General features: G+C 36.7%; 1 protein-coding gene across 4 annotated transcripts in view; it reads right to left on the reverse strand.

Annotated features, from left to right (window-relative positions):
- The window catches only part of clstn1 (calsyntenin 1), a 61215-nt gene extending 38661 nt beyond the window's left edge, over positions 1–22554 (reverse strand). For all 4 annotated transcript variants that reach the window (XM_073822860.1, XM_073822858.1, XM_073822859.1 and 1 more), the window contains exon 1: positions 22277–22554. In XM_073822860.1, the coding sequence (XP_073678961.1) occupies positions 22277–22358 (82 nt within the window). In that variant the 5' untranslated portion in view covers positions 22359–22554. The remainder of the gene's footprint in view (positions 1–22276) is intronic.
- Positions 22555–23202: the final 648 nt, after the last annotated feature.

Below are 23202 nucleotides of genomic sequence, written 5' to 3' on the forward strand. Positions count from 1 at the left end.
CTACCCTGATAATCTGCTTTAAAAAGCCAGGTTTATAAAACCTTAAGAGCCGAGGTAAGTCACATGCTTAAAGGGCAAACTGGGACATAATGCTACTAATAAAGAGAACAAGACCAGAACATAACACACCACTGTTTACCTCACTAAAATGTGACTTCTTAAAGACATTTTGTAATGCTTGTTACATCTAGAAAACAAAACATATGGAGCTGTAATCATAACGGTGTATGAAAACGATTACAAGTGCTCGATGTTTTACCGCCTCTAGTGGACATTTCTGTTGGAAAGTGCAGTAAAAGTGCAAAGTTCTCACAGTTTTCATCATGAGATTAGGAAGGAAATTTCCATACACTATCATTCAAATTGATTTATTGATCAAAGAATACTGAAGAAAACTGTATCACCGTTTCAACAAAAACACTAAGCACCACAACTGTTTTCAGCACTGATAATAATAATAAATGTTTCTTGGAACCAAATCAGCATATTAGAATGATTTCTGAAGGATCATGTGACACTGAAGACTGGAGAAATCATGTTGAAAATTCAGGAATTAATGAATAAATATATTAAATTTCAAAATATATTACCATGGAAAACGTATTTAAATTTGCAATAATATTTCACAGTGTTATTGTTTTTATTGTGTTCTCAAACAAATAAACGCTGCTTTGGTGAGCACAAGAGACTTCTTTCAAAAACATTAAAACATCTTATCGACCCTAAACCTTTGAACAATAAAGCAATTTTGAAATACTGTATATTAAATGTTGAAAATATTAATAAAATGACCAAAAATAAGCATTATTTTAATATATGGGACATTTTACAGAATTGGTAACATCTTGAAAAAATATCCACAAATATTGGAAAAGAAAAGAAAGTTTTGGAATATTTGTTCTCTCCCTAAATGTGTCACTACCGAAACACAGTAATAAATAATTTAATAAAAAGGGTTACATAGACCTATTAAGATTTTGCTTACCTTGAAAATAGATTTTGTTCTATTCTATTAACAAGTTTTCAGAGGTAAATCCATAACAACAAAAGATGTCACTACCGAAACGGCACCAAATGTTTCGGTCCTGACTGTTATGGTAGTGACAATTTTATGAGATAACACTCAAAAAACAAAGATTTGGTGGCCTTTTGGAAGTGACATCTTTGTGACAATTTTATGGGATAACACCCAAAAAAACCAAAGATGTCACTACCGAAACTCCACCAAATGTTTCGGTCGTAACTGTTTTGGTAGTGACAATTTTATGGGACAAAGATGTCACTACCGAAACAGTCACAACCGAAACATTTGGTGGAGTTTCATTAGTGACATCTTTGTTTTTTTTTGGGGTGTTATCCCATAAAATTGCCACAACCGAAACAGTCACGACCGAAACATTTGGTGGGGTTTTGGTTGTGACTGTTTCGGTAGTGACAATTTTATGAGATAACACCCAAAAAACAACCAAATGTTTTGGTCGTGACTGTTTCAGTAGTGACAATTTTATGGGATAACACCCAAAAAAAAAAAAAAAAAAAAAACAGTAATGTCACTACTAAAACACCACCAAATGTTTTGTTCGTGACTGTTTCGGTAGTGACAATTTTGTGGGATAACACCCAAAAAAAACAAAGAGGTTACTACCAAAACGCCTCCAAATGTTTCAGTAGTGATCATTTTAGTTACTTTTGAACCTAGCTCAAAGATGCTAATCAGCACGTGGTTAGCTAGTACAGTTCTGAACAGTTGTACACATTTGAAAACTAAATGTTATGAAACAACTCCCAAAAAAGTGTTTAATTATAGAAAATGGTGTTCGGTAGTGACATTCCTTAAAATTACACACAGATTTTTCATACTTTTAAACACATTTACCTCAAAATATTGGGGCCTATATCTACTCAATATGTAGTGTATTTATGTGAGAGAGAGGGACACACAAATATTTCCTGATTATAAAAGTATGGTTGTAAAGAAAATCAGTCTCATAGAATGGACTAAAACATACACTGAAAATGCAGGACACATTTGTAAAAAACAAAGTTTTACATAAATATCAAAACATGAATTATGCTTGTTACATCACTCAAACAAAACTACACTATTTCAAAATGCCTTAGAAAGCCTCACTAAGTAATAGAAAGTAAATCAAAGCAGCAACGTGGGACAAACACTTGAGGTTAAGCTGGGTTTACACTGACAAAGAACTGTTTGTACTCACAAACCCTTCCGATGTAGAACAAATATACTGATAACACGGTTATCATCACATTTTAACATGAAGAGATACTCACCACTAAGAACCCGTTCACAAACAGGCAACAAAGTGTGAATTATAAAGACGATCCATGGACAACCTGACAATTCAATGAACGAGTCTTTATTTGGAAATGTTTTGGTACATCTCAATAAGAGTCCTTGAGACCTCTTGGAGCGCATTCAACCGTGGCATTGATCCCAGCGAGAGAAAACCACTAAACACAGCAGCCAAACACCTGCTAAACACTGGCCACACTCCCACACACACTCATATAACATATGGCACACACATCAGTCCTTCTTTTACCAAAAACACATTTACCAATCAAACGCCAATTATTTTCTTTTTGAAACTTCCTTGAAGCCCTTAATGAACCATTAAAAACAGTTTATGTTTGAAAAGCCCACACTGATGTCTGGTGAGCATCATTGTAAACCAAACGAGCGGGTATCAAAGAGGAAGGGCTGCTTACCAGGCTGGCGGAGAATGAATCTGATTACTGAAGGAGCTCTGATGTGGTTGATATCATTTCTGAAAGCCCTGCAGCTCTGGCACAAGGCGAGTGTTTGGGACGGTAGGCAGCCAGTTGGCTGTTTTTACATGCGTTTTGCATAGAAACACTTTAGATGCTTGCACAGCAGCAACATAATGCAACTGTTGTGAAAAAAGTAACGGATGTCGAGACAAGTGGTTAAAGGCTACAGGTCGCAATGGATGGAAACTCTCTCAGTTTTGTCAATGTCTAAAGAGGTTGTTACAGCAGAGTGTTTTATACATGAAAGCCATGCAAATCAATGTTATGTAACTGGTACATTAGAGCAGTACTAACATTTGAGCGCAGTGGAGTAAATATGTAGAGATCGCCGTTCAATCCATTTTCATTCAGAATAGTAGTATTCTGTTTATTTTATTTATTTTCAGACTGGCCATTTATTTGAACTTTTTTGAAGGTTGAAGCAGGCTGGAACAGAAAAGAAAGTAATAATATAATATATTATAATTAGGGATGCACGATATGAAATTTTTTTACCGATACCGATAGCCGATAATTAAGTCCTTCTTGTGGCCGATACCGATACCCAATACGTTCATATTTTTATATGATAATTTTAGGGGTGGGCATAGATTAATTTTTTAAATCTAGATTAATCTAGATTAAATCTTGGAATTAATCTAGATTAATCTGCGTGCATAGTCTTCCATTAAACTGCGTTGCTTTTAGAAGCGTCAATTCAGTTGTTGCATATAGTTTAATGTCTTTATTTCAGGATTATCAAAGTAAATTATAACTCACGTGCCTCAGTAAAAAGGGTCTAGCAACGCACCTGCCCTGAAGCGGCTTCATAGCTGCATCCATGTTTGCACGTCTCATTTGATGTGGTAATTTCACAGAAGTTGAAGACTCTTTCTCGCCCCCTACAGTGCAATTCGACTAGGTATACGTCATCCGCGCTAAAATATCAAGGTGAAAGTCATCATATCTTGCGTAGTTTAGACCCAGCTCCCAACCCAACTTTGAGAATAGATTAACGGCGATATTTTTTTTATCGCCCGATAAGAGTCTCACGTTAACGCAGCACGTTAACGCCGATAACGGCCCACCACTAGATAATTTTGTGCACCCAGGAGAATACAAAATCTAAGATAAACTAATGAAATGTATATTATATATCTGGGTCAAACAATCATAGCAAACATCAGTCCTGACTCTTCAAAAATGTTTTTATTTTTTGTGTAAGGCACCACAATTCTAAATAAATAAAATGCTTTGACATTTGTCAACCTGGAAAAAATGAAAAGTGCATCATGGAGTAACGTCAGATGTCCAAATGTCTGTTAAAGCTTCTTATTGATCATATTATGAATGTGTGCAGCAACCAAATCGTACAAGGCGGGGAATAAAACATTAGAATCGAGATAAAAACATCTCAACTTTTCAGAATGCCGCAAGCCCAACGCAGGTCATGTGACACGAACCAACCAATCAGCTTCACCCTTTCCCTTAATAACATTGAAAGCACTGCCAAGGTGGAGAAACAGCTTATCATAGCTGTACAGGAATAAACATTTTTAAATAAATTTAAAAACAGAGCTACTGCAAGCGATTTTTAATGCATAATCCATTTATCCTTTGCTGAAACTTCCGCGTCTTTATGGAGAGCGCAGGTCATGTTTGCTTAGCAACGGCAGACGCAATGGCAGAGCAAGCTACAGAGCGGTTTGGAAAGAAAGAGAGAGCGGCGCCTCACGTTTTAAACGCGTTTTTAGGCGTGACATGTGAACGGCCCCTAAAACAGATTCACCGCGAATTGACCTCTGAAGTGAGATATAAGATTTGTTGTGTTAAAACTTGACGGTTTTTTACCTCCTCTCGGAATCCTTGCTAAACATGTGTTGCAAATAGCAATAGCATTGTCCTCCTCTGTCACCGTGAAAAACTTCCAGACCGGCGAAGACGATGATGACGACACAGATGATGACATATTACACGCGACAAAGTGCGAGAGTCACTGCAGTTTACAGCTGCAGTCACTTGCACTTGGAAAGCAGATGAATCTCAGATAAACCAGACTGATTGATTGATTTACCAGCAAGAGTACTTTATCGGATCGGATTTCATTTATTTATCGGAGCAATAAAAATGACAGAATTTTTACCCATATCGGTCGATAATTTATCTGTCCGATAAATATCGTGCATCCCTAATTATAATATATTGGTCAAAGTGGTTAAGGTTAAATTTTAATTGTTAAAGTAACCAATAATACTACTAATAAAAACAGGAACAAGTAAATAGGGTCATTAAACATTATAATGTAATATATTACATTATAATATAATATAATATAATATAATATAAAAAAGTCGAAGCTAATTAAAGCAATTTTTTTATAACATATTTAACAATAATATAATATAATATAATATAATATAATATAATATATATTATTGACAATTTGTCAAAGTTGATTGAAGTTCACTTTTGGACATTAAAGGTAATAATAATAATAAATAATAATAATAATAATAATAATAATAATAATAATAATAATGTTTATTATTATTATTATTATTAATAATACTAAAGTAAATGGGGGGTAAATGAGTTAATTTTTGGACATTAATAATATATAATAATATTAACAATGTTTTATTTATAATAATTATTAATAATAATAATAATAAAGTAAATGGGGTTGAAAGAACAAAATACGATTTTTAACATTATATTTACCATATATAATATAATATAATATAATATTAATTTATTTTTGGACATTGAAGTTTATTAAAATTAATAAACTAAAACTAAGCCAAAATTAATAATAATAATAATAATAATAATAATAATAATAACAACAATAAATATAGCTGCAAGCAGCAATTACGGGGCCAAGCACTCAAAGCGGAAAATGAGGAGCTAAGGATGGCAGGAACAGCAGACCAACTGCAACAATAAGTACAAAGAAGCCATTTTAGGATGATTTTAGTCAAAACGACAGAAAAATGATGTAGAACGACTACTGATGTGATTTAATGGCTTATTAGGTTTGACCAACAGGTGGCGCTGTTATCAAATCGATGTGGTGTGTTTAGTGTGAGATGACAAACGTTCACACAAAGTTTGGTGTCATTATGTCAAAGTTTTCTAAAGATATAGCCTTAGAGTCATTTTCACATCAAGCCTAAAATTTGTAGAGCCGCTGTACGAAAACGGTTTCAACTATCAACATGAAATCCATAAATTTTTGTCAGCACAGTCTGAAGATGATCTGACTCGATTTTGGTGAAAATCGGACAAACGGTCTAGGACTAGTTCGAAAAAGTAGGTTTTCAACATAAATCAAAATGGCGGACAGGGAGTTTGGCCAACTGTTGCATAATTGATATCTATGTTGTCAGCATGACCCAAGGAATATTTTGAGACCAGTTTCATTACAATAGGCTAATGCTATCTACAGTTATTAGCATTTTTGTTCATTTTAAAACTAATGGTTAATGAATGCTTCATTACTCTTGACCAATAGGTGGCGCTGCTACCAAATTGATGTGGTGTAATCAGTGTGAGGTGGTAATGCCACATACCAAATTTGGTGCAAATATCTCAAAGCTTTGCAGAGATACAGCCTCCGATGCGCTTTGGCATCTTACCTGCAAATTCGTTGATGCGTTAAATGAAAACGGTTTCGAATATCGACACGAAATCCATAACTTTTTGTCAGCATGGTCTGAAGATGATCCGATTCAAATTTGGTGAAAATCCGACTAACAGTCTAGGAGGAGTTCGAAAAAGTAGGTTTTCTACATTCATCAAAATGGCGAACAGGAAGTTAGGCCAATTTTGGCATAATTGGTATCAATGTTCTCGGCCAGACCCAAGGAATATTTTGAGATCACTTTTATTACATTAAGCCATTTTTTTCAGAAGTTATTAGCATTTTTAGAAATTTCGTTATAACTTTTGACCACAAGGTGGCGCTGGCCCCAAAATTGGTATGTACATTCAGGGCATGGTGCCGAACATTTTTGTAATTATGGTCGAAACGATACGTTAATCTGTTCTCAAGATACAGCATTTTAAAGCTAAATTCAAAATGGCCGACACCCAAAATGGCTGACATGGGAAAATTGGATATGGTTCGACTCGGCATGCTCCTCCGAATCTAACGGGACCAGTTTCTAGATATTTGGCCAAAGCACTAAGAAGTTATAAGCAAAAATAGCCATTTTTCATATCTCCTGACCACTAGGTGGCACTGTGACGAAACACTGCAGGTAGCCTCAGGTCATGCTTGTTACAACACACACCAAGTTTGGTCTCAATAAGACAAACCGTTGCGGAGATATGGCCTCACATCCGTTTTTGCGCACTTTTCGTAGAATTAATTAGCGCGTTATTCGAGAACGGTTTGTCCAATCAACTTGAATTCCATAACTTTTTGCCTGCATGGTCTGAAGATGATCTGAGCCAATTTTGGTGAAAATCAGACAAACCGTCTAGGACGAGTTCGAAAAAGTAGGTTTTATAAACAAAAAATTATAGAAAAAAAACTAAACCTTAGGATTTTTGAAATTTGGTGTTCATTCGACTCGGCATCACCCAAGGATTCAGGGAAAATTGGAATTTTGATTTTATGGCTTACGGTTCAAAAGTTATTAGCAAAAAGAAAGTGAAAGTTTGGACAAGTGGTGGCGCTAGAGAGTTTGAGTTAGAGACTCCAAACTTGCTATGGTTAATGTTGAGTCGGCCCTCTATCAGTGTGCCAAATTATACAACTTTCCCGCAAGCGGTTCTATGGGCTGCCATAGACTTGCGGCGGAATAATAATAATAATAAGAATTCTAACGGTTTCAATAGGTGCCTTCGCACCTTCGGTGCTTGGCCCCTAATAATGTTTTACTTATAATAATAACTATTATTATTACAATTATTATTATTATTAATAATACTAAAGTAAATGGGGTTGAAAGAACACAATAAGATAACGTTATGTTTAACATTAATAATACAATATATGATAATATATTATATATTTAATAATTTGTCAAAGTTGATTAAAGTAGTTTTTTTCTACATTAAAGTTTTCTACATTAAAGTCTACATTAAAGCTTATTTGAAAACATTTGGTTTATTGAAATCAGTTTGTTTTTTCAAGCACATAAATTACACCCTTCACCTTCACCAAACTACAGAACATGGTCATTAGAGCAATTAAGAGCACCTATTTTCAACAATTGCAGACAATAATATTTGTATCTGACAGGCACAAACCGTTTGCCACCATCCATTCTCCAGATTGCAGTCATTTGGATAATATCCGCAAATTAGGCCATTTAGCCGTAATCAAATCTTTTGAATGCTAGCAGGCACAAATTAGAGGCTAATGATGCAGCCGAGTGAGGAAACACAGTTGGCCTGGAGCCTCCTCCGTCCCAGCAGCACCCAAGATTAAAAGATCTTAAAAAAATATAACAGAACCTCAGACTAACCGGGTCCTGTGTGTATGTGTTTTTTGCATGTATATGTCTAAAGGGAGAAATAAACCCTGTCTGTCACAGTAAAGCGGAGGCATCCGGAACAAGCCAGCGGCTTTATATCTAAACACATTCCAAACTACATATTGGAGTTGGCAAGCAGAGAATCGCCTAGTCACAGTCTTTTACATGCTTTATCCAGCACAGCCATCCAGTCAGATTGCGTCACCGTGACCGGATAGGACGCAGACCGTGTGCAGCTATCGTTGGTTATCTGATCGATGACAAATATTATTGCAGGGGCTCTGGTCAGACAGCATGCGCCCGAGCGCAGATGGGGGGTCGGGGTCAGGCACTATTGTGCTATGCCTGGCATGCAATCCTGTTAGCCAGCATGTAAACCCACTGACATCTAATCCCATAATGAGATGCTCCTGTTTCATTCACTTACAAGGTCACAGACTTGTACGACTTTACAAAGGGCTGTGGTGTGTCACATATGCTAGAGTCAAACGTTTACAGTTTGAACAAACCGCTGACTTACGGTCACAGTAGATCATTCCCATTTCTCACTTTTTTTGGAACAAAAAAGGAAAGTATGAATTTTTCACATTATTATTGAGACATACGCTACCAGTCAAAAGTTTTTGAACAGTAAGTTTTTTTATGTTTTTTAAAGAAGTCTCTTCTGCTTACCAAGCCTGCATTTGTTTGATCCAAAATACAGCAAAAACTGTAACATTGTAAAGAACTGCTTTCTGTTTGAATATATTTAGAAATGTAATTTATTCCTGTGATCAAAGCTAAATGTTCTGCATCATTACTCAAGTCTTCAGTTTCACATGATCCTTCAGAAATCATTCTACTATGCTGATTTGCTGTTCAAGGAACATTTTTTATTATTATTCTGATCAATATTTAGAACAGTTAAGTAGAATTGTTTCAGGATTATTTGATGAATAAAAAGATCCAAAGATCAGCATTTATCTGAAATAAAAAGATACTTTTTGAAACCTGAAATAAGACATTACTTTTGTAACATTATACACTATACCATTCAAAAGCTTGGAGTCAAATTCAGCTTAAAAAAAATCACAGGAATAAATTACATTTTAAAATACATTTAAATAGAAAACAGTTATTTTGAATAGCCAAAATATTTCAAAATTTTACTGTTTTTGCTGTACTTTGGATCACATAAAAGCAGGATTGGTGAGCAGAAGAGACTTTTTCAAAAAACATTAAAAATCTTCCTGTTCAAAACCTTTTGACTGGTAGTGTATTTCAACATATTTCAACATTGATAAAAGGTCCAGGTAAAATCCTCACAGCAAGAAAAAAAAAATTTCTGAAAATATTGTTGGTACATAATTTAATTGTAAATAATCACACTAGCACTCAAAAGTTTTGGACAGTAAGACTTTGTGAAAGTGAGGATATTTACAATGTTACAGAACGTTTCCATTTCAAATAAATGCTCTTTTGAACTTTCTGTTTATCCAACGCAAATTCATTAGCCGCTATAGTGAAATAATGAGAAGAATAACAACATGCAGTAAACAATAAAAATGTTCCCACCACAAACCTATGTATTCATAATTAAGATAAAATATATGAAAAATAACATGGTAAGGCACCAAGTTGCAATATCAAACAGCAATTTGAGCTGTTTTGTACAGCTAAAAATAGCTGGACGTGAAGTAATACCCATAAAATGTACAAAATGGCTGCGTCCTTGTGGGAAAAAATAAGATGGACAGTATCTACAGCTGCAAGATTAATCGTTAAAATATCACAATCTCGATTCAAACACCCACTCCATCTTATTTTTAAATGACAAAATGACAAACTTTTGATAAAGTCATACCGAAACATTCTGGAACATTCAAGAGCAGTTATCATGTTTAGGTATCAAACAGACTTTTTGGTCTTTTCAACCACACGGTATTATTTCTGTCATTCATATTATCACAGAAGTTCTGGGATAAATGTCTATAGTTCAGATATAAACACTGATGTCTACTATAGCGATCAAAATAGAGCAAATCATCTTTTGAAAGTAATTTTCACTTCAATTTGGCGCTTTAAATAATGTTTTCTGATTACAATGTTGATTTACATTGTTTCACCGCTAAGCGGCGACAAGTGACTGCTAAAAATTTATTTGTCACTGGATGATTTATTCAAGAGAGTCGTTCAAAAACGCTGATTCATTCAGTAATGGAACAAGTGAAGGGTATGACTGAGTCTTTGGATCATACAAACATTTTTTTTCATTCAAATTCATTCAAATAAACTAAAAAAATTTGAACAGACTGCAGAAATAAATATTTTATTACAGCCTCTGGTACATTACATGTTATTTTGCTTAGTTCAGACTGGAAAAATCGTGATCTCTATTTACAACTAAACCGAGAAAGCAAATTCTCGTGTTTTCACGAGGCGTCATCCATCGGCCATATGGGCGCCAGTGGACATAAACAATGTCACTGAACCGAACGAAACTTGCATATTTTGCTCATTACTTCTGCTGCACTGCAAATGGTCAATTATTGTCATATTTTGGGCTGTACTAAATCAGTCGGACCAGGAAAACATTTGGAGTACTATAGACTGTTAAAAGTTATAGCAAATCAAGGAGAAGAGTGCAAAAAAAGGTCTGAGCAGGGTTCCTACAGGGTTTGAAAAAGTATGGAATTTGATTTAAGTATTTTCCAGGTCTGGAAAAGTATGGAAAAATATTTGTGTTTCCAAACCTGTGCCCCTATTCAGTTTTTATAATAGAAAAATTAAGAATTTAATGAAAATAAATTGTACAAGAAGTGAGATTCCATGGCAGCTGTTTAGTAATTTTTCAAAGTTTTTTACTGTTTAGTAATAGTCAAATATGCTCATTTGATTATGCAAAATACTGATTATAAGCATTTTGGATTTCTTTTCACAATATTTGTATCACTGTATTACATAGCTTCAAGGACCTTTTCAAAAATAAAAAAAATATACAGATGTGCATGAGAACCCATTACACTTTGCATACAGGACAGTGCCATCAGCTGATTCATAGTGTGGTTTCTTGGAAAATGTTACATCATTAACCTGTTCTGAGTCATGGTTTCTGCACTGCCACAGAGGATGGTTAAATGGACATTAAGCCTTGACATTAAAGGTAATTGATTACATAAAACTAGAGACTGTGTGTAGGCATGCAAAAAATTCCCATGCATATGTCAATGGTTTCTCGAAAGCACAAGACTCTAAGTTGTCACAAAAAAAAGAGAAATTAAAAATATTTACAGATTGCTGAAAATAATGCTCTATGAACCATATGTTAAATATGGTCTAAAAAAACTACTGAGAGGTTTGGAAGTTTAAATCTGGAAAAGTATGGAATTTTAAAATTGAAACAAAAGTGTAGGAACCCTGTCTGAGGAACAAAAGGCGTTTGTGGTTGGCCAAACTGAACCAGGATTTCCAGGGCAAGAATCTTGACAACATTTGTGTTGGTTCTTAACATTTCCAGTCAGGTAGGTGAAATATTAGGCTAATATCTTAATAAATAGAGCTTGTATGTATCTTTACCACCTATTAACTTTAGTTATTGCGCCCTTTCCTGCTTACTAAGTCCTTCTCTATATGATTCAACGGCTTCCACTCGCTTTTTCCATGGTTTAGACAGCTGGGTAACTGACCAAATTATCACATAAGTGCAAACCCTCTATAATAGACATTACAAAGTGTTACATTTACACCATTGAACACAAACTATCAATCTTCTGTTGCAGTTGTTAAAATTTCATTACACAGATGTTGTGGCAGATTTGAGACAGATTCACTTGTTGGGTGGTGGCACTCCAAAGGAAACCACCAAGACTTTTTCCTGGAATTCTCCACTCATACATTCCTCTACAGGGCCAACAACAGTCTTGGTAATGGCAAACGGAAGCAATTAATTAGCTGCTGGCTCAGTAACCCATGAGAAATTGTTTCTATTGCAGTCGAGCATAAAGCAATTAAGCAACATACTTTGTTCAGCCTAATTTTGGCCATTATTTGACAGGGGGGGGTTGGGGACACGCTGGTGAATGAGGGTCTTAAAATGGTGTGCGAGACCGAATGATACTGTGGGAGATCTGAATTAAAACAGCAGACCGAAGACACAATATCAGTGTGAATGTGTGTTTGTTGCATTATGATTTGATTGACGAGGGGAGGCTAAAGGTTATGGTGTCAGCCGTGCTTGTTCATCCATCTGCTAGAATCCCTCAAGACCTGTTAAGATAGTACAGCCTGAACGCTTATATATATATGGCAGCTGGGAATCAAAACTCTGAAGTTTTGAAGAAAAAGGTGTATGCTGAAAATAATATCCAAAGTGCCACTTAAGACAGTTAAAAATACAAATTTCTTTATTTTTTCTTCAACATGGGCTTCCTCCTGTGTCCTGTACGCATACAAGATGTTTAACAAGGGGTGGTTATTTCCGGTCAGCATGGCCTAGAAACCTTTTCATGACCATGATCACACCCAGAGTGTGATCTACCGCAGCCTTTGTCAATTAACACCACAGACGCCTCCGTTCTCACCTCGTGTGCGAGCGAGCTGCGAGTTCTCACAGAGCACACAGCTGCTTCACGATTCAAGGTCTATCGGTGGTAGTAAAAGATAACTACTGATCTACACCTCGGCAGACTTGAAAATGAATTGGCTTTCACACTTGATGGATTTGCAGTTACTTCTGAAAGCGTCTTTAAAACTAGGGATGCACCGATCATGATTTTTCATGGCCGATTCCGATACCGATTTTTTACAAGCAAGCTGGCCGATTCCGATACCGATTTCCGATTTTTTCAAAAACAAGAAGTTATGCAAGTAAACAACATAAACAACATGTTTATTTAGTATTTAACAGGCCAATCTGGCTTTGGCTATTGAATCAATAGCATCTGACATCTGAAATTACATAATAAATAAAAAAATATGAAAGTAAATACAGTTTAATAAGTAAAACATGCTTTTAGTAAAGTAAAACAGCAAGCCAACAGGCATTTTAATGTAAAATAATAATAATCATTCTTAACAGAACAGACTTTTATTTTTGGCTTTTCAAAAGTAAAGTAATGCTTTTTACAAAAATAAGCATCTCAGCTTTGTCACAAGTGAGTCTGTTTCTTTTTTCATCTGTCACGTGAGAAGCTAAGCTGAACAAACGTTCGCTGTCTGCGCTTGTGCAGGGCGAGGACAGGTACGCTTGCGCAACTTCAGCGAGCACAGAAAAGCGGCTGTCCTTTGCAGACATTGCAGATTGCAATCTTCACGTCCTGCTCACAGATTTCGAAAAACCGCCTCACAAGTGACATGTTTCTGAATGAATCGAATGCCGCGGCCCGCGTACACACTTCCGGAAAAAAACCGGCCGGGATAAAAACGAAAACCGGCCGGTTGCCGATCGCGCGTTAGATGCAAAAACCGGCCGGTTTCGATTTATGGCCGGTCAACCGGTGCATCCCTATTTAAAACAGCTTCCTTTTGAAGCATCATTCAAAATTTGTAGCAGTGGTTTGACGTCTTTGCTGAGCGGATCCCATTCTCATGTGAATAATGCAGGACAATAGGACATCCTAGGATGTCAATACAATGGCCTGGTAGGATACAAATCACTCGACGACTGAAAAGACAGACACAGAACAACTAAGATGGTGTTTTGCAAAAGGAATACACAACTCATGAAGGCAGAATCCTAAAAGTCAATGCAGGGCTTTAGACTTGGAGACTCTTGACCTAAACCTAAAACGATACATTTAGGAGCCAAACCACCATTTTACCTAAAAAAAAAAAATCATTCAAATTCTAAAATAAATTGTATAATCATACAAATTACACATTTTTTATATACATAACAATAGAAATAATTACAAACAGCAATACAATGAGATGACTGACTGAATGAATCTGATACAAACTACTAACTCATGAGTGAGTTTGCGTGCAGACTCAACCAAAGAACTGGTTCATAAAAGCCATTTGTTCTTGAATCAGACATCACAGCTTGTGCTGTGTTCATCGTTGTGTACTGGAAACATCTCTAATGATAGAATATCTAACAATTCCCTCTTATGGGTGCACAAAATTTTCCCTACGGTCACCAATGTTGACTAAATTTTAAATATCTGTCACATATTTTTGTTTTATCACATTTGCAGCCACTTTAGTCTCAGTCTTGAGCCCTGCAATGAAAATGGGTGGAAAAATGCAAATAATTATTGTTCGCCATTAAAAATTTCGCAACTCAACCTCAGATTAAAAAAATAATGCACAGATAAAACGAATCCTCATCTATTAAAATGATTCATCCAGCAAATATTCATAAGGATCATTATTTCGATTTTCTGAAGGGAGAATGACGCCCCAAATTCCCTTAACTACTTGAAATTCAATGCTACACAGACTTTAATGAGTTTAAAGTTTATCTGAAGTTGACAACTACACTTAAATGTTTGCAGACAAAAAAAAAAAAAAAATGGCACGACCAATTAAAATGTATTGTTCATTGAGGTTTAAAGGGATAGTTCACTTAAAAATGAAAAATCTGTCAATAATTACTCACCTTCGTTACTCGTTCCAAGTCCGAAAGACAAATTAAGAGATTTTTTGTGAAATTCTGACCCTGAATAGACAGCAACGCAACTAAGGCTCAGAAAAGAACAACAGAACAACAAGGCCCTGGCGTTTTCAGTGAGGGTGGGGGCAGGGCGTGTGAATGGTGCTCAATCACAGCTCAGTATGGAGCGCACAAAGGCCCAGTGAGAGTGAAAGTGAGCCGTAGCCATAGAACACAGAGCTGCTTTTCATGTCTCTGGAGGCCGGGCTGCACAGACCTCTATCCACAGGTAACACCTACTCTCTGGTTACCTGTTCCCATGGAGTCATGGTACTGACGCGATGAGGCACAGAATAGCAGAGGGCCGCATTTATCAGGCTAAACAAAGAGCGCAAACTCTGACAGACACTGAATGGATGGCCTCTCTTCAGAGCACTCAGCGTGTGGACTGGGTTGACCTGAAATGTAAGCAGGTAATGATGTTATGGGTTGGGTTACTGTCCAAATAGGTTTCAAAAGGGTCTACATTAAGGTCTCAGTTTTAGGGCACTGAGGAAGGCTCTTTAATCTTTTGTTCTGGTTCTTCCTGAGTGATCAAGAAAAAGATTTATCTTTAAACCTTGAATAGTATCCATATACAGCTGAAGATCCAAACTGCTGGTCATAGTGAGCATCAGTAGTTAACTAGTAGTCAAAAGAACTAGTTTTTATTTTCTCAATTATTTCTTAGAGAGAACCCTGGGTATTATGTCATGTATGGCTTAACATAACTTCAAAATCATGTCTCTTACTGAAATACGTGGTAGAAAAACCATGAAAGATTATATTATTCTAGAAATCCACATTGTTTTATACATATTTTGGACTATAGGGGGCGCCTGTTGCTATTTAATAATACTGATACGATGACCACAGTAGAGTTGTCAAAAAGTACTGAGTTCGGTACTTTCAGTCCTGAAATTTCCCGCTCACATTTGAGCTCTGTTGAGCTGATTTTTAAACATAGCTGATTGGCCATAGACCAGACCTACTGAAAGAGCTTACAGGTAGCTATGGATATAAACGTAGGCTTAAACTAAATGCCATACCATCCATTTTTCCACACAAGGAGTCTAAATGCCTGGATATCAAGTGAAATCTACGCTGAGAAACTCCTTCAGTGGTTCCGCCGTCATGACAAGCGTCGGCATGTTTACATCCTGCCAGGATGGCATCTAGCGTTTCTTGTCTCTGCCGTTTGTAAGCTCTTTCAGTAGCTGTGGTCTACTAAAAGCCTCAAAGGCATCAGGGCTAAAGTGGAGAGAACAAAGACGCAGGTCTTTAGGAAGTTTTATTCAACCACAGGCATCTTCCCATTCTTTTCTCCTCTTCTTATCGCTAGGAAAAGCAGTGAAGACGCTTCTCTTGTTGCCCTTTGACTAAAAAATACAAACTAAAGCCACACAACGTGGCATTGTATTAGTATTTTATTTTCAGAGTTGTGTTGCGGTAAAAATAGCGTGCAGCCATTTCACGTCATTGAAATAATGCTGTTCCCTATAGTCCAAAAGATGTATAAAAGGATGTGGATTTTTTTAAAGGTCCCATATTGTCAAAATCAAAATTTCCTGGCTTTTTTCATGATAACTGAGGTCTAGGGGCTATGTAACTACCATATGAGTTTCAAAACAGTCAATCCACAGTAAACTGCACACAGCCTGCTTAAAGTAGCTGTTCATTTTCACGAGCCACTGTGACTTCCGCAAGTGACGTCCGATCTACTCAGTCACCGCCTTCAGTCACCACCTCGAGCACCAATCACGTCCCACCCTCCTTTTGTCAAACCCAGACAATATCGTGTCCATAACATTGCTAAGCAACAACAACACGAAAACAAGTCGAGAAAACCCTGTTCAGTCGATAGATGTCGAAACTACATAATTGCACAGGCTTCAGAACAACGTGAATATAAGAGACCAGTGGCACGTCAACTTCAGCCTCTTTCACATAGCGATTCCGGTAAATACACGGATAATGTGTCCCATGATTTGTTCCGGAATTGTTTAATTTGGTTCATTCACAGTTGTTTTCCGGAATCTGTGCGTGCTTTACACACAACCCATAAAGACATGTGACATTTGGATGTGAGATGTAATGCTACGCGTACGTTTCACTAAACTGAAACAAACCTGAACAAACTGTGCTTCAGCGCTGATAGTGAGGAGCTGGCTCTGTCTGATCGCCGCTTCATTCCACTTTGCAGGTATTTTTTTGTCGTGAAGAGTCGCAGGGTAACGTGCATCATCACTACAACACTGCCTTTATGGTTCTGGCTTTTGTTGACACAGCGCTCGTTCCCGTAATTTTCCAGAATCAGCGCGCATTGTGAAAGGGGCTTTACTAAAGCAACAGTTATGTAGCTTACTGCATTCGGCGTTTGAAAAAGAAAACACATTAATGATCATTCTGAAATATCCTGTTGAGTATCAGCAGGCTAGGCTCTCTCTATGGCTCTGGGTTCGGCTACAACGATACATGACCGTAGTTACCTGTGATTGGCCTGGCTGTGCGTCACTCAGAAAACAACAGGCCAATCAGAAGAGAGGCTCATGAATATTAATTAGATGGGCCAAAATCGACCTGTTTTTGACAGAGCTCTTAAAAAAGGAGCTGTAAAAATATATTGAGATGGATTTTGGCACTTATACCGCAAATATATATTCTTAAGGACATCAACAACTAAAATAAACCTCCAGAAATGTGTACAATATGGGACCTTTAAATAACGTAAGTCTTTCATGGGTTTTCTGCTACATATTTCAGTAAGAGACATAATTTATGTTATATTAAGCCATATAAGTCTTAATACCCAGGGGTTCCCTTTAATATATATGTATCTAGTACTCAGAATAGCACAGAAAAAGAGCTTCTATTACAATATGGCCTCTACACTTTAAACGCACCATGTTGTTTTAGGAAGACCAACAATAGCAGTCAAGCGGCAAAGAGACAGACCTAATATTCAGTACGTAATGACCTATTCTTGACAGATCACTGACTCAATTCAGCTCGCAAAGGGGCCAATGAAATTACCACTGACTGCCCAGCCGCCACGATGACTAAGGGCTGATTGTCTAAGAGAATTTCTGCCACACTGGCCGCACTAAAAGTGAAAATGCAGCAATTTTTGAAAACAGATGAGCAATGTGTTATCTGTTATGCTTACAAAGTCCTTAGAATTCAAGCTTGGTACATAAGTCAAATAATTCTAACAGTGGGCGCACTATGACGTGCTTATTGCAGCACGCTGCTCTGAGCTCTCAGCCAAGAGACCCTTTGTTTCAAATTCCATGAATAAACAGCACAACATATGACACTTTCAGTTCTTAGTCAATAAACAACTGCGATTCGCAAGGCAATGAACACGAAAGAGAAACTAAAAATGACAAAACGAAAACAAAAGCATGATAATAAATTCATAAACGTACGAGCTAAATGCTTTCAAAACACTTCAGACAAACCCTAAAAGCCTAAAAGTAATTAAGTTCTAACTGCGTGCATCAACAACAGTCCCTGTGCGTTCTCTGCTTCACCGTAAGGAACAATGAGTCCAATACCTCCTCCTGAGAGAAAGTCTGCTCAGCTTATTTTATCCATCCTCTACGCTGTGTATATTCTCTTCCCACTGTTCTCCGAATTAATGGGCCCTACGTCGAAGCTGTAGAGAGTAGAGAGCTGCTAATGGACGTCTAGCTATCTGCAAAACCAACATCAAAAGTGTTCCAGTTCCTATGGGAAGAATCCAGAGATTATCCATCAAGCCATCTGTAAGTTAAGACATTCTGCTACAGGATTCACTTTGCTGAAACAGGCAAAACATTTGACCGGGGGCCATGGAGTCGAACAAGCAGCTGTTTATACAAAACCTTCTCCAATTTGAAATCTCTAGGGATCTACAAGTAGCTATGAAATTAATATTCTTCTCCACTTCCCTAACATGCAAAATTATAAGCACGTTTGTACCAATCGAATAACCATCTCACCATTATAAGCTGCAGTAGAAAGTAAGATTCTCTGATATACTCTCATAACCTTCCAAACTTCTTAATGAAGCTTTAGTACATCAATTAAATAAAAGAAAATCCCTTCACACCTTTTAAAAAGTAAAAGCAACTCGCTTTGTAAGCACAGCTTAAATTAATGCGTTAATTAACCTTTTGCCATTCTTCAGAAAAACAAAATATGGCAGCCTTTGGAGGAGTTTTATAATTAAACTGTAAAAATATCCACTAAGCGAACGCAATATTACTTAGGAGATCCCTAGACGTCTCGTGATGGTTTGCAGAGGTGTGTAATTTGCTGTGAAGGTGGGGTTTTCGCTCAACTCATAACAGCAGGGAAGTGAGCAGGTGTGTTTAAACAAAGCTAGTCAAACTCAAAAGAGACCCTGTCAAATGTATCATGGGTAATAAAGTTACCCAAGGCTAATAAACACTGAGTGAGGCACGGTAATAATCTGTGGAGGTGTGAATCACATAGACTCTGTAAAAGAGAGAAAATGGAGGACTCTTTACTCGCCTGTGAATTTTAGACAAATCACAAGTGCTACTTGAAATAGTGACACGTTTTTCTGGCTGTCAAGCAATCACAATTTTCAAGTGATGAAAAACTACGAAAATTCACAGATCCAAAGAGTACTTTAGTATACCATAATCCTAAAAAGGTATAAATTGTTAGGGGCTGTACAAACTTATAAAACACGCCAGGCTTAAGACGTTTTTGGTAAAGGAAACCTACAATGGTTTATACAATGGTTCTTAACCCACTGTTCTGATAGAGTTGTGAAAGTTGTGAGAGTCCCAATGTCTAATAAACCACACTTTTTTGTGGTTTATGAATTTGCATAGTTTTACTATTCAGCTAATGTCAATTTTTCCTATTGTTGTGCCTGTGAAGGTCACGGTAATGCCGATGCATTTAATGTTTGATTTCAAGGACATCAACTGAGGTACTTGGGTTGGATCATTACTTGATCTAAAATGTAAAATATTTAAAAACCATGGATCATACTGTTAAAAAAAAATATCTAGTCTCTGGTATACATAATACAAATACAATATTTGTCTCAATGCCTAATAAACCACACTTTTGTAGTGGTTTATGAATTTTTCATAGTTTTAATATTCTGCTAATGTTATGTTAATACGTTTTCCTATTGTTATGTCTCTGAAAGTCATGGTAATACTAATGAATTCAATGTTCAAATTCAAAGACGACAACTACTTGATGTGAAATCATGGATCAAACTATTAAAAAAAGATACGGATGTTAGAGACTGTACTAAACGATCTACATTTTGACTCCAAACTTATAAAACACGCCAAACTTAAGACGTTTTTGGTAAAGGAAACTTATGCAAAATCTTAACTGGTGGCAAGCAGGTTTGTTCTGATAGAGTTGTGAATAAATATATTATTTTTTTTATTTTTTAAAGAGAAGAAAATGTCTCATATAATTTGTTGGTGACGTCAATCCCTCTACATCCAATCAAACTCTGCAAGTCCCTGGTATGGATAATACAAATGCAATATTTGTCTTAATGTCTTGTAAAACACTTCTGTATTTCTGAATTTACATCATTTTAATGTTCAGGTAATGTCATGTTAATCAACTGAGGTAATTTAGATTCAATTTCATTTCTTGATGTAAAATATTCAAAAAACATTGATCAAACTACTAAAAAACCTACAGAAGTCAAGATGGTCGCATCAAAAGTTATACATTTTAACCCATGAATTCCACCACAGACCATAAAACAATTTGGTAATTATCTTATATGTTAATGGCCTCAGGCCATGCATTCCCAGCTGCCTCACATGGCAACAACATAATGACTGACATTATTATTATTAGCACCCCTATTAAAAAATCAAGATATCCAAGCTTTGATTTGCATGTGGGTCAAACACAAACAAGGACTAGCTTGTTTCTAATTATGTTACAAGACATTAGAAATGTTATCATTGTATTCATGTTTGTTAAATTTTTTTGTGTTTTCTACAAACAAATTCAACTAATGAATTTCCAGTGGTGTAACCATCCAACAGTTTAAGCACTAAAGTAGTTTCCTTACACCTTAAACACTCAACATACAAAATTTTTTGCTTTTGCCTCTCAATTAAGAAAATAAAAACGTTTCTTTTATGCCAAAAATCACTAGGATATCAAGTAAACATGTCCCATGAAGATATTTTGTAAATGTCCTACCGTAAATATATCAAAACTTAATTTTTGATTAGTATGCATTGCTAAGAACTTCATTTAGACAACTTTAAAGGCGATTTTCTTAATATTTAGATTTTTTTGCACCCTCAGATTCCAGATTTTCAAATAGTTGTATCTCGACCAAATATCGTCCCATCCTAACAAACCATACATCAATGGAAAGCTTATTTATTCAGCTTGTATAAACAAACTATGAATACAAACAAATTTACCCTCATTACGGGTTTTGTAGTCCAAAGGAGACGTCATTGACCGATGTAAACAAACAAACAACGTAAATGTTTGTTAAACAGATTTTTTTTTTTCATAACATTCGCATAGTAAGGTTTCACTTCGAGCAAATTCACATTTGTACCTTTAAGAATAATGAAGAAGGTAACAGCACGGCAGGATATTTCTGGAAAGGCAGCGTTTCACAAGCAAATGTTTCGCACATCTAGCCGTGTGTGTGAGTGTGTGTGTGTGTGTGTGTGTGTGTGTGTGTGTGTGTGTGTGTGTGTGTGTGTGTGTGTGTGTGTGTGTGTGTGTGTGTGTGTGTGTGTGTGTGACATTGCTGTAATGTCTGCGCGTGCACCTGCAGCGATGTCCTTCAGTCATATTTAGCTGCGCGTGAGCCATTTCAAAGATGAATTTTTAAAACCAGACCACATACTATTCCACAGAGGATCTGCAATGCGGACCGCACACTTCATATTATCTCTATAATATATAACAATACGAACAATTTAGCAATCGTATATAAAATGCCACACGCTGCTTTAGAGAACGCGCACAGGTTTGATTTCCAAGCAATGTACTCTGATGTACAAATAGCTATAGGCTGAAGTCTTGGCCACGGGGTGTTGGCACAGAAGACTGTTGTGTTAAAGGATTGACACTCAAAAATAGCTGTCAAGCGAAGCGGAACCGTAAAGGAGAGTGGACATTTCACAGCTGACAGGCCACGGCAATTATTTCATAACATCTTTTCAGTACGAGACGGGAAATTAGAGTAGAGATTGATTTTGAATAAGCTGCGCTGTGCGGCGCGCAACATCCACACACTGAGATGGACCAATTCTCTCACGGGAACATTATTAACCTTTATTATAATAATATCTTCGCAGACCAAATAATATTAACATTTAGTTACATTTTTCATTCTCCATCAGAAATAAAACTAGGTTTCGAATCTTACCTTTGGCTGCCTCCACCGCGCATAATAGTCCTAAAAGCAGACCGACTGCAGAAGCGAAAGGTTTCACCCCACGGATCCGCATCCCGCCTTCGTTACAAAAACAGCGAAAGATTAAAACAATGTTATTCTATCTCCTCTCGCCCGGTAGAATCTGATTGAGCTCAGCGTTGCAGAAATATCCAGAAGATGTATATCTCGGATTAGTGCGGTAGTTTTAAGATGGCTGCCGCCACCGCCGTTCAGCTCTCTTCTCTTTCAATCACCGTTCAGTCTCTCTCGCCGCTCCGCAGCTGCATCCAACGGGAGCGGTGACGGGCTGACGTCACGACTGTTATTGTGGGAGTGCGGGCCGCCCGCTTTGCCCTTTGCATAGTCAACCTCAGAAAGACAGAGAGAGGGTGTGGATTGAAAAGATGCGGTGTGTAAATCAGTATGTTCTCCAATCCTTTACTACTTAATCCATCGTGATTATTATGGTAATACCACAAAATTAATCAAACTTGCTCATGTTTGTGGCGTTTTCCCCACAGAAATTCCTGTTGGTTGGTGTTATTGATAACTCCTATCAGGATTATCCTAAATACGCCTATGAGTTGCACTTGAGATATCATAAACGAGTTTCTTTAAGTCTCACACCCAAAAACCTTTAATTATGACTAGTATTTTCTGGCTATGGGTTTGCTCTTATGCCTCGATTTGGTCAGTTATGTCCAGCTTTATTGGCCACACTCGGATGAAAACAACAGCATTGATTGCATGGTTAATGTACTACTGAATACATTGTTCTGCTAGTTTATGCTGTCTAACCCATGGAGAAAATGGTGTAATATTTTGACAAACTAAAGTTAATAGGTGGTAAAGATATGTGTAAGCAGTATTAATTAATATATTAGCCTAATATTTTACCTATACCTGACCGGAAATGA

This window comes from Garra rufa, chromosome 18, assembly GCF_049309525.1.
Source record: "Garra rufa chromosome 18, GarRuf1.0, whole genome shotgun sequence".
Lineage (NCBI taxonomy): Eukaryota > Metazoa > Chordata > Actinopteri > Cypriniformes > Cyprinidae > Garra > Garra rufa.